We start from the raw sequence: 17,756 nt of genomic DNA, 5'->3' as shown, positions 1-17,756 counted from the left end.
CCACACATCCTAATGCACAAGTTCTCCCCATAGCTTCCTCTACTCCCCTCTCACCTGTTCTCTTCTCACCACCCACGCTCTTCACAACAGAAACAGCTCTAGGCCAGGACCACTCTTTGCTGGCTGTGCTGTCTAATTGGTCTCCAGGTGCCTCTGCACAGCTAAGCGACTGGTCACCATGACTTTGACAGGAGACGGTTTCGCAGAAGCAAAGTGAAAGCCAAGAAAATACAGTTCCCTGGCCATAATGAAAGTCTGTTCTGTTTCCATGCAGGAAAAATAGCATGGAACCAGAAGCGGAGAGATTATTCTTTCTGCCACCCTACAAAGTCCCAGTTTCACATATGCAGAAAAGATGTATCAAATCAGCACAACTGTATGAATCATAGAGCCATCAGCATTTGACCCAGCCAGGCTCAGAGGACATCAATTCTCAGGGCTGTGTTGGGAGAGAGTTAGTTGTTGAAGGCTCACTGTGTCTCACCTGCAATTCTCTGTTATCCACCATTCTCCCTGCTTCTGCCCTCATGATGATTGTGCTAAGTGGGCTACACCAAAACCATTGTGAATGGCCACCATGTCCATCTGGCAGCACTCCATGAGCACCAAAAATGAGTGGAAAGCCTTTCCCTGAAGACACACCATGGAGACCAGTAACAAGTACTTCCAAATGCACTTCCCACCCCCCACCAAAGAGTGCAAAGTCTTCCCAAGATCACCACTTTTGCTCAAAGGTCCCCTTGCCAGCCATCAGAGTCCAGTTACCTGCAGAGTTAAGGGCAAAGATTTCAGGGGATTCAGCTGAAAGTTCTTGAGACAAGGGCAAGGGGCCCTTCTCTTCCCTTTCAGGGCACAGAGCTCAGCCAGGATGCTGGGCCACAAGACCCAAGATGCCACTCTCCACTCTCAGAAATATTACCAAAATGTGGCTTCCCATGCCTCTGAAGTGGCAAAGTGATGGTGCCATGGGTTCCCCATTTCCTTTACCCTCCAATGAGTTTGCAATAAGTAGTTTGTAAAGTCAAGCCATGTTCACAATAGCTCGAGATTAGAAATGTCCAACAAAACTCAGGAGGGGATTGAGATTGGGAAGGAGAAATGGAAAGAAACAATTTGGATTTACATATTTGTCCTCACAGGCCCTCTCAGGACAGCCACAGGAGGTAACTGACAAGCTACACGGACAGCAGAACCCTCTAAAAAAGAAAAGTTCCAATTAGCCCAAAGAAATGAAAGCCTGTTCCCAGAGACCCAATTAAATCAGAACCAATCAATGCTTGCTCTGGTTCCTGCCATTCTGCTCAGGATATAATGAGAAAAATGAGAGTGCCCCAGCCAGCAAGTGTGGTGTGGCAGCCCTCTGAAAACCAAAGAAATCACCCACCATGCGCTGCTGCAAGCATGCCGGGAAGCTGCTGCACCTGTGCCTTTAAGAACTCAGCCTGGTGCCTTGGTCCCCACTTAGACCCTGCCAAATGGCAAAGATAGTGACCCATCCCAACCAATGGGACAAAGAGGAGGACTGTGGGACCAGGCTGGGATGGTTTTAAAACTGTTGACGTTGATTCATCAGTGGATCTAAGATCTGGCACTCTCTCTCCTCTGTTTCCACACAATCCGTCATGGGTACCAGGACCAAGAAATCCAATAAAGACACAAAGGCGCAGCTCCCTGTTCTCAGCAGGCCTCAGGAAGGCTGAGTGAGTGCTCTGGCCCAGGCAATTAGCTGAGTCCAAAGGATTGCAGAGCTGATGGCACTAACAAGCTTGCTTGGCACTTCAGCTGCAGGTGTCTGGGGAGCAAGGTAAGTGGGGAAGTAAACTGGCATAGGCTGGTCTGGTGCTCAGGCAGGGTGGGGGTGACATCAGAGAGGGAAGCTGGCAGGAGGCTCACAATGGAGAATAAGTTGATGATACAGCCCCCAAGACCCAAAGGACTAAGGGTAACCCTAGGGGTACATTAAGGTTAAGGTGGTCATTTCTGAGGTCCATATAGGAAGGCTTCCTTGTAAAAGAATCAGGACCTTTGAAGGCTCCAAGCAAAATTTAATAAGGGAAAGCAGTCTTCTCTTCCCCAACCCTGGATTCCCCCACGTTCAGCTTCCATGCACTTAGACAATGCATAAGCTGAGGGGCCTCCAGATCCTTCTATTCACTCCCAGAGCAGACTGAGCCTGCAGCCAGTTCAGCACATTTATTGCCACACGTTGAATATGGGCTTTCTAGGGCTAGTGCTAGTGATGGCTAATATGAGCACACAGTATCCTGACATTTTCAAACTGCAAAGTTTGCACTACTCTGTGTCATTTAGAAGCAAAAGTTAATACAATACATGATACAGTCCCACTCCCATTCCAATAGTTTCATCTCCTTCCAGGGCCTGGCAATCAGCCCCTAGAGAAAGACAGCCAAGCCAGAGGGCTTTGAGTTAATGAGCTACACGGGTTCAGTACCAAGTTGAGTGCTGTGGGAGCTGGACTGAAATGAACTAAAATATTTTCCAAATTCAGTCCCTTCTCAATTACCCTTCAGTGAATTGTCCATGGCAACCCAAATTCCAAAGTCTCCAGACCCAGAGCTTAGGGCTGGATGCAGGATAAAGGGGTGTGTGTGTGTGTGTGTGTGTGTGTGTGTGTGTGTGTGTGTGTGTGAAGAGAGAGAGATAAATTCAACACTTCAACACTAAATATTATAGACTGGTTATTAAGTTATTTTCCACTGTTTGAAACTCTCCCCATCTCTTTCTCTCACCATGAATAGTAAATATGGACAATCTGGTTGGACATGATTGGAAAATCATCAGGCCTAGCACTAGGAATGGGAGTCCTCAGAGCTTTATAATAAGCCATTAGACTATTTTCTGTTACTGTATGACCCAGAATTATTGGTGGGGAAACCTTGCAGATCTGGCCCTGCCATATATGGGCAGGAAGCAGAGCCTCCAAAGCTTACCCTTGCATGCCACGCTGTTCTCAGGCTCATAGCCAGGCTTGCAGGTGCATCGCCCAATAGGCACCATCCATTCCCCATCCCCGTTGCAGTAGAGTTTGATGGGCACGTCCACTTCCTCTGCGTTGGGGATGCATGTGCCCCGAGCAATCACCAGAGATGTGCTCTCTGCCCCTGTCATAGTCTCTGGAAACACTGCAAAATTTTGCACAATGCTGGGACACTTTTTGAAGAAGACACGGACAGAAAGAAGAGACATACAGGCTCCATAATCCTGAAAAGCGAGGTAAAAACCATTCCGAGTAAGAGGCCCAAAGCTCCTGACTTCTGTGTTTACCTTCATCAGCCTTCCCCCAAAGTCCACCTGGGAGAAGCTCTCATCTGCAGCAATGGTGTCTACTTTGAGGTAGGGGGCCTCAGACCAGAAGGCTGACTTCTTGGTGGCAATGACAGAATCAGTCTCATAGTAATACAAGTTGAAGGTCTCCTTGCAGGATCCTGGGACATTAGGGAGGCTGCTGCAGTCTCTCACAGTGAAGCGCATCTCTGTGTAGATGCGATGGGCCCCCCGCCGGTTGATGAAGGTGGTGAGCAGCCAATTGTTCTGGTTGGGCTCGAAGACATTGCACACCTGGTAGGTGCGGATGGTGTTCAGGTTTTCATCGTAGCCACTGACTTCTTCCCACTGTACATAGCAGGCCACAGGCACACACATGCAAAAACACAAAATAGAGAGTGAGAATACAAAAATAGGCATAGCAAAGGAGAATCCTGGGGCTAAGGGGCCTTAAGAGCTCACCAGTCCAGCAGATTGACTTGAGAAATGAACACATCTAAGCGCAACTTGATTTTAAAGATCTTATAAGAAAACTTCAGATTTTTTTGCAGCCCATCCCAAAATATAACACACTTCATTCAAGAAAGCTGTCCCTTGCCTAACCCATAATGCTTATTCTGTGACTAGCTTATTACATCCATGGGGACAACATGCAGCTTTCAGCCCATGTGATGGCAGGGACTTTCTTCCTCACTTCCACAGTACCTGCTCTAAAAGCCAATCTGTGGATTGGGGGTCCAATTACTTGATATCCACACCTTGGAAATCCCCATCTTTGAACCTAATTTCTTTATTGTGGTGAAATTCCTTTATGTCTCTGAAAAGCACATGAATTTAAAGCTTTTCAGGGTTTCTCAACCAAATTAGATTCTCATAAACTTTTTTTCAATAACATCAATCTCTTTGAAAGACTGATATGGTTTGGATGTTTTTCCTTTCCAAATCTCATGTTGAAATGTGATTCCCAATGTTGGAGGTGGGGCCTGGTGGGAGGTGATTTGATTATGGGGGCAGATCCTTCATGAACGGTTTAGCACCATCCCTTTGGTGATGAGTGAGATTTGACTGTTTAAAAGAATCTGGGAGCTCCCCCTTCTCTCTCTCTTGCTCCATCTCTCACCATGTGACATGCTGGCTCCCCTGGCCTGCCATGAGTGGAAGCTTCCTGAGGCCCTCAGCAGAAGTAGACGCTGGTACTATGCTTCATGTTCAGCCTGCAGAACTATGAACAAGTTAAACCTCTTTTCTTTATAAATTACTCAGCTCAGTTGTTTCTTTATAGCAATGCAAGAGTGGACTAATGCAAAGACCTAGACTATAAAACTGGTAAAAGTGGAGGCTGCTAAGAAGAACCCCTAATGAAGCAAATGAAGCTCTATTGTGTGCAAATTTCAAGCAAGGCTATGATGGAGGAAAATGCTGGAGGGTGTTACTTTAGTGAATAATGAAACTTTCTTAAGGGAAAGACAATCATGATTCACATTAGAAAAGTGAGCTCCCATTTATAGCAGTCCTGTAGATTGGAATAAAAGAGAAGAACAACACATGTATTAAGTGATGTCTTTCACTATTCCCAGCAACTTTCAGAACTAGGTATTATTATCCCCAATTTACAGATGAAAAGACATCATGCAACTCACCCATGCTTATATGGCTAAAAGAGATTATGAGAGAAGCTAGTAAGAAATACTTTGAATGGTCAAAGAAAATCACCTAAGAACTTCTAGAAGATTATTTCAATAACAGGCAATGAGGGTTGGAGGGGAGTCAGGAGGGGTCTTTATAGGCATGGTTCCCTTAACTGAGCTCTCTAGGGCAGGGGTCAAAGAAGAGTTGCTGGGTCATTCTTTCTTCCTTGTGCTTGGAGAAAAGGAGTTAAGGAAGAAGCTGCCCACAGCTGGGAGCTCTCCAGATCCTGGTCTCAAGAACGGAGGATATTTCCAGGAATAAATTTAAACTTATATTCTGTTTGCCTAGAATAAAAAAAAATAGAGAAAAGAAATTAAACTTCCTAAAGTGAAAATGAATTAAGATCCTTGACTATTTAGGAGTGGTGATCAAGGTAACCAAATCATACCAGTATCTTTGAATATTATGCTAATTATTTACAGTGGTGGACTTTAAATATATAGACTAGAATTCTTCATTAACAGAGCTAAAAGCCAATTATGTGTGCATGGAAAATATACTGCAATTGCTCCTTGCAAGGAGTAAAGCCCCCTGTGGAGGCAAGTGGATAGAAGCAAGGCTGTCCTCTAAACCTGAGTGAAGGAAATCAAAAAACAGGCATAGTGTGGAGAGGTGGGGAAATGGGCACATTGAGAGCTGGCCCTGCATGCCCAGGTCTGTAAAGTGACATCACTCATGGTCACTCCTTCTGTCTGGGCCTCTGCCACCAAGGCATCTAAACTGCAGTCAATCCAGGGTCCTCCTGGACCCCAGACTCCCAGGACTCCTAGAGTGCCAGTTCCCTCACCAACTTGAAGTCCTGCCAGTCCCTCACCAACAGATCAGCTCCTGCCAGTATCCTTGCAGCAGTTCCGGGACACACAGGCCATCATGATTCACTATCCTGGATAGTCTCAGCTCCAGGCCAAATATCACCCAGCACTCCACCTTTCAAGTTGGAGCACTTGACCTCCAACCACACCATTCATGACCCACCAGCATCTTTCCCTGCTCCACTCTACTTTCTGAAATGCCAAGGACTAACATCCCCAAACTCACAACTCTGTCTCCCAGTTCCAGGTCTGTTCTTATGCTGTGCTTTCTACCTAGGATGGCTTTTTGTTCTTCTTTGCCTGAGTTACTCCAGCTCTGGAAAATCCCCTCACTTAATTAGATAGCATATCATAGCATATTAGTCCATCCTCCACGCAACAGGTAAGAACCTGTGCACACTGGCCCTGGGGCACCTACCTCCCCCAGGAGTCAGTGAGCCCTGAGGGGGCTGCAGCACATCGCTGGAGTGGCGAATCCACAGTCCACACAGCTCCTTCACAGCATGCCTTGTGCCCAGCACATGGACATCCCTGTGCCCAGGCCCCACCATGTGGCCAACACGGAAGAGATGTCTCACCTCTGTGGCCTGCATGGAGTATAAATTCACACTGTCGAGCCTCACCTGGACTTTGCTTAATTCCTCATTGATTCTCTAGATGTAAAAGAACCACTTTTTCTGCCTTCTTGAACACTGTGTTTTGTTCTATCAAATGTGTTTATTGAAGTTACGTTCTGCTTGCCTATTTTTTTTTCAGCCATGGAGAAGTCACTGACAACGTTTCAGATCAAATTTTTAGACCTCCCTCCCTTTCCATGGCTGTTATAAAACAGCATTTTCTCAGTTGACCCTACAAGACTTGAGGAAAGGAAATTTTTTTTTTTTTTACAGTTCTGCTATTGTTGAAACACAACAGGTCTCATGACCCATTATTCCAGCTGGGTCTCAGTACACACATGGGGCCCCTCTGTCAATGTACAGGTGAAGCATGTGACCCCATTTAGAGTGGGGGTCTGGTCACAGCCAGAGTTCTTGACCCACCCAAGACTAAAGGAGCTCTGATGTGGGCTTCACCTTAGCACTGAGACAGTCACCACCAGGAGGTATTTAAATAAGCAAAATGAGGCCAGGTGCAATGGCTTATGCCTATAATTCTAGCACTTTGGAAGGATGAGGTGGGAGGATGGCTTGAGCCCAGGACTCAAGACCAGAATGGGTGACACAGAGAGACCCCATCTCTACAAAAATAAAAATAATAAATTAACCAAGATTGGTGGCTTGTGCCTGTAGAACCAGCTATTCAGGAGGCTGAAGTGGGCGGATTGCTTGAGCCCAGGAGGGGCTGCAGTAAGCCATGCTCGCACCACTGTACTCCGGCCTGGGTGACAGAGCAAGACTCTGTCTCAAAAAAATAAAATAAAATAAGCAGCATGAGGATTTCTACTCTCCTATGGGAGCTGAGATATTGAGAAAATTTATCTTAGAAAATGACACTGATTGGTATTATAAGACCCAGCAGAAGTAATTGTTTCAAACATTAACCTCTCTGGGCCTCAGTTTTCTCATCTGTAAAATGAGAAATCATAATGGGTGACCCTGAGTTGTAAAATTCTACAGATCTAATTGATTCCATGACAGCTCCTAAGGGAGTGATCAAAGCAAATGAAAGGAAATTCAGCTGCATATTCAAAGGGAAAGAGTAGAAGCAAATTGAGAGAAAGGAAAATAACTCCCTGTTGCTGGGAAAAGGCCATCATAGAGCTTCCCATTAATTTCTTTCCCTCTTTCATTCTTCTGTCAGTGAAAGCTCTGTAGGGGTTGAAGAAATAAGTGATCAGAGTGGGCTTCAGGAGGCACATATACTTTCCACAGCAAGTGGTAATTAGAACTGGGGGGGTCGAAGAAAGAGGAGATGTTGGTTAATCAAGATGAGGGTAGAATGGCATTCCCAACAGACAGAGACAAACATATAATTCATTTACAATATTTGGAATCAGTCTCATTGCTTTATATTTATACCTCATTCATTCATCAATGAAAAAAAAATGTCTACTGAATGTTAGGTTTGTGCCAGGCGCCATTAGCCACTGGGGATATAACAATATGAAGCTTATAATCTAGTGAGAGAAACAGAAATTAGAAAATGGTTACTAAAATAACTAAATAATTACATTTGTGTTAACTGCTGTGAGGGAAAATTACAGGGAGCCAAGCAAGGGGGTGCAACGGATATATGAAGATTGTCAGGAAAGACCCTCTGTATGAGTCCATTTTGTGTTGCTATAAAGGAATACCTGAGGCTGGGTAATTTATAAAGAAAAGAGGTTTATCTGGCTTATAGTTCTGCAGCCTGTACAAGAAGCATGGCACCACAATCTACTTCTGGTGAGGCCTCAGGAAGTTTCCAATCATGGAGGAAGGTGAAGGAGGAGCAGGCATGTCACATGGTGAGAGAGGGAGCAAGAGAGATGCCAGGTTCTTTTAAACCACCAGCTCCTGTGTGAACTAATAGAGTGAGACTCACTCATTACCATAAGGAGACCATCAAGCCATTCATGAGGGATCCCCTGCCATGACCCAAACACCTCCTGCTAGGTGCCACCTCCAACACTGGAGAGCATGCTTTAATATGAGATTGGGAGGGGACAAACATCCAAACAATATCACCCTCCAAGCTGAGAGGGGACAGGTAGATAGAAGTAAGCCAGGAGAAGTATGCACCTTCTGGGAGCAGAATAGGAGCAGAGCCTCTGGGCCAAACAAAGGCAGGTACAAAGGCCTCATGATAGGAAAAGTGGCCTGGTGCCATTGAGGAATGAAGGCTGTGTGACAGACAGCCATAAGAAGCTGGGGGTGGCAGGAACAGGACTGAGAGGAAGACGAATCCAGTCGAGAATTTTGAATTTCATCCTGAGTGTAACTAGAAGTCGCTGGTGAGTTAGGGAGAAAAAAACACAGGCGATCAGAGCCGAGCTTTTAAAAGCTCTCTCTGACGCACTACAGAGACAGGTTTTGAGAGCAGCCTGAGTGTATGGGCAGGACAACTGGAGTTCATTGTGGGTGCCCAGGCAAGAGATGGTAGGTTGGAACAGACCAGCAAAAACTGGAACGATGCTTTAGGGGAGAATCCCTAGACCTTCACTGAGCCACAGACTCAAGGGGCCATGTGTCCCCTGAACACTCTTTCAGGTATCAGTCCTGCCTCGCCAACAAGGCTTTGGGCTTCCCAGATCCTTAGGAATGATGATTCCTCACCTCTTCCCTCTCTCTTTTCTTAAAAAAGGGGGAATTTTACCAGTCTTGCATGCACTACACTGTAGATGCCCAATTTCCTATTCAGGGCCAAATTTCTTTTACCCAAAGCCTGTGCTGGTTCTAGTTCTGGCAATGTGTTCTCACTGCCTGCCCAAAAGTCAGTTTCCTAAAGATCTTCCATTCAATGGCTGCTTCTTAGCCTCCACTTCTAGGCATTTGACATATTGCTTCTTGTATTCCTTCCTGTAATTATCTCCTCCCATTAAAACAACAGCAAAACACCATGATTTGCTTATCAGATTTGCAGAAAATTAAAAAGATAAAATGTCAAGTCTTGGTAAGAAAGTGGGAAAAAGAGCACTGCCCAAGCCTATTGATGGAAGTATAAACTGGTGAAATCTTTTAGAAATCAATTCAGTAGCTTCTCCCAATACTTCAAGTGTGGGCCAAAACTGAAATCAATATGAAGAAGGTAAATCATTTTAAAAATTGTAGTGATAACTAGGTGCCCATCTGGAAAAAAAAAACATAACTTTTGTTCAATACTTATACCTTACTCCAGAATAAATTTCTGGTGAACCCAAGATTTAAACATTAAAAATGAAACTACAAAGATACTAAAAGAAACCATGGAGAAAATTTTTGTATACTAATTGTGATATGAAACTCAGAAGCCATAAATAAACATATTGATAAATTCATCTCTATACAATTTTAAAAATTGGCATGACAGAAATAGCCATGAGCGAATTTAAAAGGGAGGAAAAAAGAAAACCTGATAGAAAAAAAGTATTTGTTACTTACCACAGATAAAGTGTTAATATCCCCTAATATATAAAGAGAATCCATAAGTCAATAACAAGATAGAAAATTGGGCAAAGGGTATCAACAAACTGTTCACTAAAAAAGACATAGATATAACTCTTAAATATATGAAAAGATGCTGAATCTCACTCTTCATAAAGTGTGAGTTGTTAATTAGCCACATTATGATACTTTTTGGGGGATGTCAAAGAACAAAAGTGTGATAGCACACTGTGTTGGACAGGACATAGGAGATAAGAATTCTGACACACAAATGGAAGAAAAGGAAATTTGTACAACTTCTATGGAAATTTTGGTTTTATTTATCAAAATTATGACTACATACACCCTTTGACCCAGCAATTCCACTTCAAGGATAATTTCTCAGACTTTTATCTACGTGAAATTAGGTACACACAAAGTTATCAACTGCAGCCACCACCACCTCCAGAGCTTTATTCATATCCAGAAAACCTACAGGTGAACCACTGGCCTTTGGACAATACAGTAGCCTTCTCAGAATTTGCTGAGTAAGACCTCTGGAAGCATAGTCCTAGTGGAAAGAGAAACCATTAATTGAGATTGAACTTCTCACCAACCAGTGGTATAGGGGACTCAGAAGAATCTGAAATAATTAGACTAAAAGAAAATAAGGTATAGGACATTTCTCGTACATCTTTATATGAGGAGTAAGCTTCATACTTGCCTCATGCTAACCTGACTGTTGTCCTCCTTTCTTGGACTGGACTCAGCTGGACTCTTTAATATGTCACCTAAGACCCTTTGTTGTCAAGTGGTGAGTGCATAAAGAAAATCTGATGTGCCCATACAATGGAATACTATTCCAAAATAAAAAAAGAATGAAGTACTAGTATGTACGGCAACATGATGAATCTCTAAAACATTATGCTAAGTGAGGAAAGCTGTGTGTCTCAAAAGACCACATATTTTGTGATTCTATACACATGAAATGTTCAGAAGAGGCAAATCTACAGACAGAGAGGTACGTTAGTATTTGCCTGGGGCCATAGAGGGAAATGGGGAGCGACTACAAACTGGCATAAAGAATCTTTTTAGGAGTGATAAAAATGTTCTAAAATGAGATTGTGGTGATGGGTTACAAATTCTGTAAGTTTACAAAAAAATTACTGAATTGATTAAAATTTTAATACACTTAAAATGAGTGAATTTATTGCAGGTAAATAATACCTTAATATAGCTTTAAAATAAAACCCCTCTGTTATCTGGTCCAGCCCACACCTCAGTATCCCAACAATGCTCGCACGGTCTCCATTATCCACACGTAGCTTGTCCATGGTGACTTATGCCCCTTCTCATTCTATCATCTGTACCTTGGATGACCTTCTTACCCCTTTATCCCTGTATCCCAAGTGCCAATCATTCATTCAATCAAACATGTTATGAATGATGCCTAAGTTGAGGCAAAGGTGGCATCTAGAGGGGCTAGGAGGCCAAGGAAGCATCCCTATCACTGATACTGAGGACCTGGGGAGTATCGGGGTGTGGTCCAAAGACAGCATCAGAATCTTGGGCTCAGGACCCCATTCCAGGACCACTAGATTTTCCAACCCGGAGGTCAGTCAGGTATTCAAAAGGCCAAAAATGCTCCCCAAGTTCAACACACCCACTTCATCACCACAATGTGACATTTCTTCCAGAACCATCCATATCCCCCCATCTGGCCTGTCTCTTGCATTCCTATGACCAGTGCACTAGGGCTGGCATCACCTCATGCCCTGGTCGGAATATAGTGACAACAGACAGGGCAAGAGATGTCAAGGGCCCAAAGCAGGGCCATATCCTCTCATAACTGGACAACAGAGCCCATGCCCATTTCTGCCCCTCGATGTTGTTGCTGATGTTCTGACTGACCCTGATGCCCTTCTTTTACCTCACCCTCATCCCATCTGAACTGAGCAAGAGAAAGGCAGATGTGGCTTGGAAACTACTCTAGACCATGTTGGTCATGACGTTTTGTTGACAAATGGGCAGAGTGAGGCCCAGAGACATTCAATACCAGGCCCAAAGTCAGGTGGTGGATCCATGGCAGGGCTGGATTCTCTTTGCAGATCCTTCCTTCGAGGTGGCTCCAGTCTTATTTCCTCCATAATCCTTTCCCTGGCTTAGATTTATCTACCATTTTTCTGAATGCATAAAGCATGATTGAGTTTATTCCACGCAATTTAGCATTTGATAATATACTGTTTTGAAATATTCTTTAATTGCTTCACATGTGTGACTTTGGTTTCTGCTACCAGGCTGTGAGCTCCTTCAGGACAGTAAATTAAACTTTGACTAATTTATTAGTTCATTTCAACAAGAAAAATAATTCCATGCATTTAGCTTCACAACACTGGAGTTATGGAACACCATTTTATTCAGTAACATCTGGGACCAGTGAAATCCACTCCATTTTCATCTCACTTTTTATCCTAGGTGATCTCATCCACATACAAGGCTTCAACCACCATGGAGTGCATCACCAACTTGACCTCTCCCCAATACCCCAGACTTGTATATTCTGCTGCCTGCTGGATGCCTCCTGATAAATACCCGGGATGCACCACCTTGCCCTTTGCAGCCCTGATGCAGTCTCACCTCTGTCTGAGAATGACACCTCAACCACCCAGTACCAGATGACTAGGAAGCACTCTAGACTCTGCCCTCTCCATTTTGTTTTGTTTTGCTCCTCATGATAGGAGGTTAAGCCCCAAATTCTATGTCTCCTATCTCCATAGCTCTTCTATTCAGCCCTCCCCTTCTGTTTCGTCATTGAATTCTCTTTACCCTCCAAGTAACTCTCCCAGTCATTCTCCTTAATTCCCCTGCTCGTATGAGTTTTCTAAAATACAAATCCATCTCCCATATGAACCCAATCCTACAGGCTGGGACTGTGTTGGGTATTGCTCCATATTCCCAGTGCCAAGCCCTCAAAATATCCTGGAAGACTGAGGCAATGAGCAGAGCCCTGGCCTATTCTTTAACTTCTCTCCCTTCTTTACTGCAGGTGCCACCAGGCTAACCTGTCTTTGTGAAAGAAGAAACAAATCAACCTTGCACAACCAACAGATTATTAACAGCCTTTGAAAGAGCACTATTTTGACACAAATGGATCACCTGTCCTTGAGATAAGCATAATAAAGGAAACAGTGACATCCATTAGAAAGTACTTGTTCAGGCTTTCAGATCATGACTTTGATGTATGAGAAAGACACTTTCAGGTCTCTCCAAGATCTAGGTTTGTTAGGCTTGCTTATTGGAAGTCAGAGCTTGCAGTTCTATTGCTAGAGTGCCTGTTGACATTTGGACAGTGCATATTGACTCTCTGCAGTCTGGCTGATTGTGTGTGTGTGTGTGTGTGTGTGTGTGTGTCTGTGTGTCTGTGTGTCTGTGTGCATATGTAAAGCATGCTATCAAAACTCATCTATCTGTATAAACTGTTCCCCTTTCAAAATCATTGTCATGGGCTCTACTCATTGGTCCATCTACACTACCTTCTAGAAAAACCTTCAGAAACTCTGACACATTCTTTATGCCCCAAGAGTGGATTTGAATTTCAGAAACAGGCAAAAGTCATTTGGAACCAAGTCTGATTAGTGAGATGGATGAGCAAACTAAGAAATAATATTACTGGTCAAAATGAAGAGCCACTATAAAATGAAGGTGAGAGATTTGAGCTGATTCCACTCTGTGCCTCTGAAGACAGTTCCAAGCACAGAATTCTGGAAAGATGTTTGATAGTTGGCCCCTCCCTGGACTGATGCAATGTCCCCCACCCCACACCAGGCCCGCTCCTCTAAGAATGCCCAATGACTATCATGATGCTGCATCATTATAACCTCCATGAATAAACCATTTCTACAGGGCCTGGCTGGAAAGCGGCACTTCCTCTGGACACCTTTATTTAAGACAGGAATAGAAATAATTGAAATAGGCTTTTTGGCCTCTGTTGACCTAATATGATCCCAGCTATTCTGATTTGTTTCAAACTCAGCTCATTTATCTCATTTATTTAATAAAGAGCCAAACATCTACTACAGCAGCCCCAAGCAACATTCTAGGAGTTGGTGAAACAGCAGTAAATGAGAGAAAAAATCACTGTCCCCATGGACCTTATATTCCAGTAGAGTTAACCAAAGCATGAACAAACAAACAAATGAATAATATAAAGTCAGGTAGCATTAACAACTACTAAGAAGCAGAAAGGAAATAGAGTGACAGCTGGCAGTGGGGTAATCAGGGAAGATCTCCCTTTGAGCTGAGATCTGAATGAAACACAGGAGCTAGCCTGGAGGGTACATGAAGGAGGAGCATCCCAGGCACAGAGGGCAACCAGAACAAGTTCCCCAGGGCAAGAAGGTGCCTGGCCCATTGCTGAGAAAGCCAAGATGCCAGTGTGGCTACGGAAGTTTAAACAGCAAGAGAAACACTGAAAGAGATGAAGCTGGAGAGGTTGCCAGGGCAGGCAGACCCCACCTCTGCCAGTTACAGCTCTGTGATCACAGACAACTTTCTGAGCTTCAGTTTCCTCACTTGCAAAATACTATTTACTTTGCAGGGTAATACGAAGACTGAAAGATCATGGATGTGGAAGGAGCTCATCTAGTGCTGTGCCTGCACATAACTACCATTCACTGAGTACCAATTATTGCCATTATTATTATGATCATCATCATCGTGATTACGTTAACCTCAGGATCCACCTCCAGCTGAGTCACCAGGGTGTGGAAATCATCTAGATCCTATATAAATAATCCTACCCTTTGGTCAGCAGAATGCAGGAACTAAAAGGCTAAACTCCCTCTCCTTACAGACACAGAGAAACAACCAGCAGTCCCCTTCCCTTTCCCTCTGGGAATCTCCAGGGCTTCCTCTGAGCTGTTTCATCATAGGCTCTCTTCTCTTGAGCCAGCAATCCCTGGACCACTGTCAGCCACCAGCTCAGACCACAAGGAGACAAAATTGGACACATCTTTCAGGCTCTGGTCCCATTCAGCAGTCTGTTTTTCGGCACAAACTGCTGTTGAGGGAGGCTGCTATTTTGCAAACAGTTGCTGCCACCATGTCCTGTGGGACCATAATGGAGCTTTCTTGGCATTGCCCAATCCGGGGAGATGGCTGCCCCTGTGAACAAGAAGCCCACTGGAGCCTGGGCAGCACACAACTTCACAGAGCCCACAGGAGGCCAAAGATTCTTCAGGGCAGCAGATGCTCAGGGCTGGGCTGGAGCCACCACTACCAAGCCTTCCCCACCAATCAGCCTGGACCCCAAGGACAAAGCTCCCGTGTAGACAGTAGACTAAGCCTGAAAAAGCTTGGATATTAGACAAGCTAGAGGGCTAATTAAAATGTAAAATGCAGTCTGTGGGGCATAAATTCCTACAAGCCCAGAGGGATCTACCATTTAGTACACCAACCAACCAAGGCAGGGATTTACTCAAAGGCTCCCCTGAGGGCTGTGAGCACCAGCTTACCTTCCAATATGCTTGATTTACGTCCCAGATGTGCTGGGCTGAGAGGACAGGAATGCCACCCCCCCCACCCCCCATTCATTACCATGGCCTGATGTGGTATTCCATTGAGAAAGGTGACCGACTCAGGGTTGGAGACTGCTTCTGAAAGCCCAGTGCCTTGGAAGGGCTTCCATATTGTAGCAGTACAAAGCAATGAATTCCCTAAACTGTGAGCTCACAGCAAAGATGCCTTCCTGGAAATGCATCACAGCAAGGGGATGGGGGTGAAGGACATAACTGGAATATCACAAACATATACATATTGTTTCCCAATGCAATATTTAAGAGCAGAGCTCCACAAAATCTTGGATGGTAGAGAAATGCAGATAATACTGTAACAAGGTCAAGGTGGAGAAAATGGCTTCAAGCAGAGTATATTCAGATTGCTAGGAAGGAGGTTTTTGTGATGATCAAAAAAGGGGTGGGGGTTTAAGAACAGCACTGCTCTAACCTTGCCCTACCCATAATCATGCGGATCCCCAGCTTAGCCCGGGGTAAGTTCATAGGCTCTGGAGTCCGCCAGACCCAGCTGTGTGACCATGGGCAAGTCTTTAAACTTCTCTGAGCCTCGACTTCCTCCTCTGCAATACAGGGATAGTACCTAATAGTACCTATCTCATGAGGCAATTGTGAGGATTAAACATGACTTAAGCTTGCAAGGTAATTAAACCCCAGTAAGAGCCCCTTGCGAGCCAGTTATCATGAATAGCTGCCCTCTGGGGACACACACTTAGCCTCTCTCTGAGTGCACATCAGTTATTTTTTTCTTGGAATTCCGCTCTCCCTCCATGATGTATATGCTCTAAGACTCTTCTGTCTGTCAGCACCTGTGCATCTATCATTGATATATGCATGCATGGGCGTGTGTGTGTAAGTGCAGGCAGCTGAGGTGTTGGCCATGGCCCTCCCTTGGGTATGCCTACCATCGGAAGGCCCTGTGAGCACTGGTTAGCTCAGGTCCAGCCACACTACTAGAGGGCAAGGCCAGCAGGGCACGAGCTCTGAAGGGCACACACCTCTTTATACTCCGGCATATTTCACACCCAGGTTTCTACCAGCATGTTAGGGAAAATACTGCAGGCTTGGGTCTGGGCAGGGGGCTCCCTGTCTATACACCCTAACAGGTATATAGGAGGTTACTGGGGCACTGTAACCTCCACCAGGCAGCAGCATTGCATACCAGGCCCTGCCTGGAGTGGGGTCCTCAGCCATTATGACAGCTGCTGCTGCTGTTGACACTGCAACAGTGACAAATTCATCCTTCTGACAAGATCCCTTTAAATAATTCACAGGGAGTTAGGGATTAAGACACTGTTTCTCTCTGTCTCTGTTGAGATTTAAAACACCTCCAGCTGGGGTATTTAAAGAGAGTATAATGGGCTGCCCCTCCTGGGTCTCTCCTCCCCCTTTCCTCCTTTCCCATTTCCCCAACTCATCGCCCACCCCACCAGTCAGCCCTATAACAAGGAGGTCCAGAAAACAAGAAAGGAGGAAAAAAAAAAAAAAAAAAAGAGGGAACCAGTGCTTGGCTGGTCACTATGGCAACGGCGGCAGGGTATTCAGCTGCCATTATTGCAGTGCCTCACACATGTGATTATCTTAAGCTGTCGATTGAATGTGGCTCTCACTGCTGCCCAACACGGCCTTGTAGAACAAGGCAGGGGTGGGAGCTGCAGGCCCCAGGCCCCAGCTGCTTAATACTGCTATGCCCAGGCCTGGACTCCATTGACAGAGGAGCAGAGAGTCACCCCTGGGAGAGACTGATGGCATTTCCCTTCAGCTTGGCAGGATTTCTGCTCAGAATGTATAGCAGAGGCCAGCCTCAAGCTGGCCCATCATGCTGGGTTACAGGCTAAGGAAATAGGCTCCTCATTCCATGAGCTCGGGAAGTTTTGACTGAGTATAAGCCATGCTGGCTGGGGCCAGCCAAAGCTGTCTTGGAAACAAGAGAGCCAGCCATGGGAGAAGGAAGGGGCGGGGCCTCTGGCAGGAGCTCTTGGCTTCGTTCCCATTCTTACAATGGAGGAAATTCCCAGTCTCTGGGTGAAAAAAAGCCACATCTGGCCTCAAGAGAGGACACCCCCACCACATTCTGTGTGTTCTCCCAATTGGGTGGGAATGTGGCCACCATGTGTGATCCACTTCAGGGACTGCGTTTTCCTGGGACTTTGGATGCTGGAGCTTGGTCCTAGGAAGCCTGCAGAAAACTCTGCCTCCATTGAGAAAAAGTATTCCATTCCTTTGCCTCCTGGACTTGGCTTCCCAGGTGCAAGAATATTCTTTGAATGACAAGGTCCCTGGTTAACCCCAATAGACACACTCTAATTTTTCCAATGTCCCCTTTAAAATTCAGCTCCCACATTAAGCCTCTTATGACA

The 17,756-nt window shown here is 45.0% G+C and overlaps 1 protein-coding gene across 1 annotated transcript in view; it reads right to left on the bottom strand.

The window, feature by feature from the left end:
• Nucleotides 1–17,756, bottom strand: part of EPHB1 (EPH receptor B1) — a 467,658-nt gene that overhangs the window by 307,295 nt on the left and 142,607 nt on the right. Inside the window, exon 3 of the mRNA XM_003822498.5 lies at nt 2,952–3,633. Within this exon, the coding sequence (XP_003822546.3) occupies nt 2,952–3,633 (682 nt within the window). The remainder of the gene's footprint in view (nt 1–2,951; nt 3,634–17,756) is intronic.

The sequence above is a fragment of the Pan paniscus genome, chromosome 2 (assembly GCF_029289425.2).
Source record: "Pan paniscus chromosome 2, NHGRI_mPanPan1-v2.0_pri, whole genome shotgun sequence".
In the NCBI taxonomy this organism is placed as follows: Eukaryota; Metazoa; Chordata; class Mammalia; order Primates; family Hominidae; genus Pan; species Pan paniscus.
Note: the sequence above shows the minus strand (reverse complement) of the source record. Positions and strands in the feature narration are given on the sequence as shown.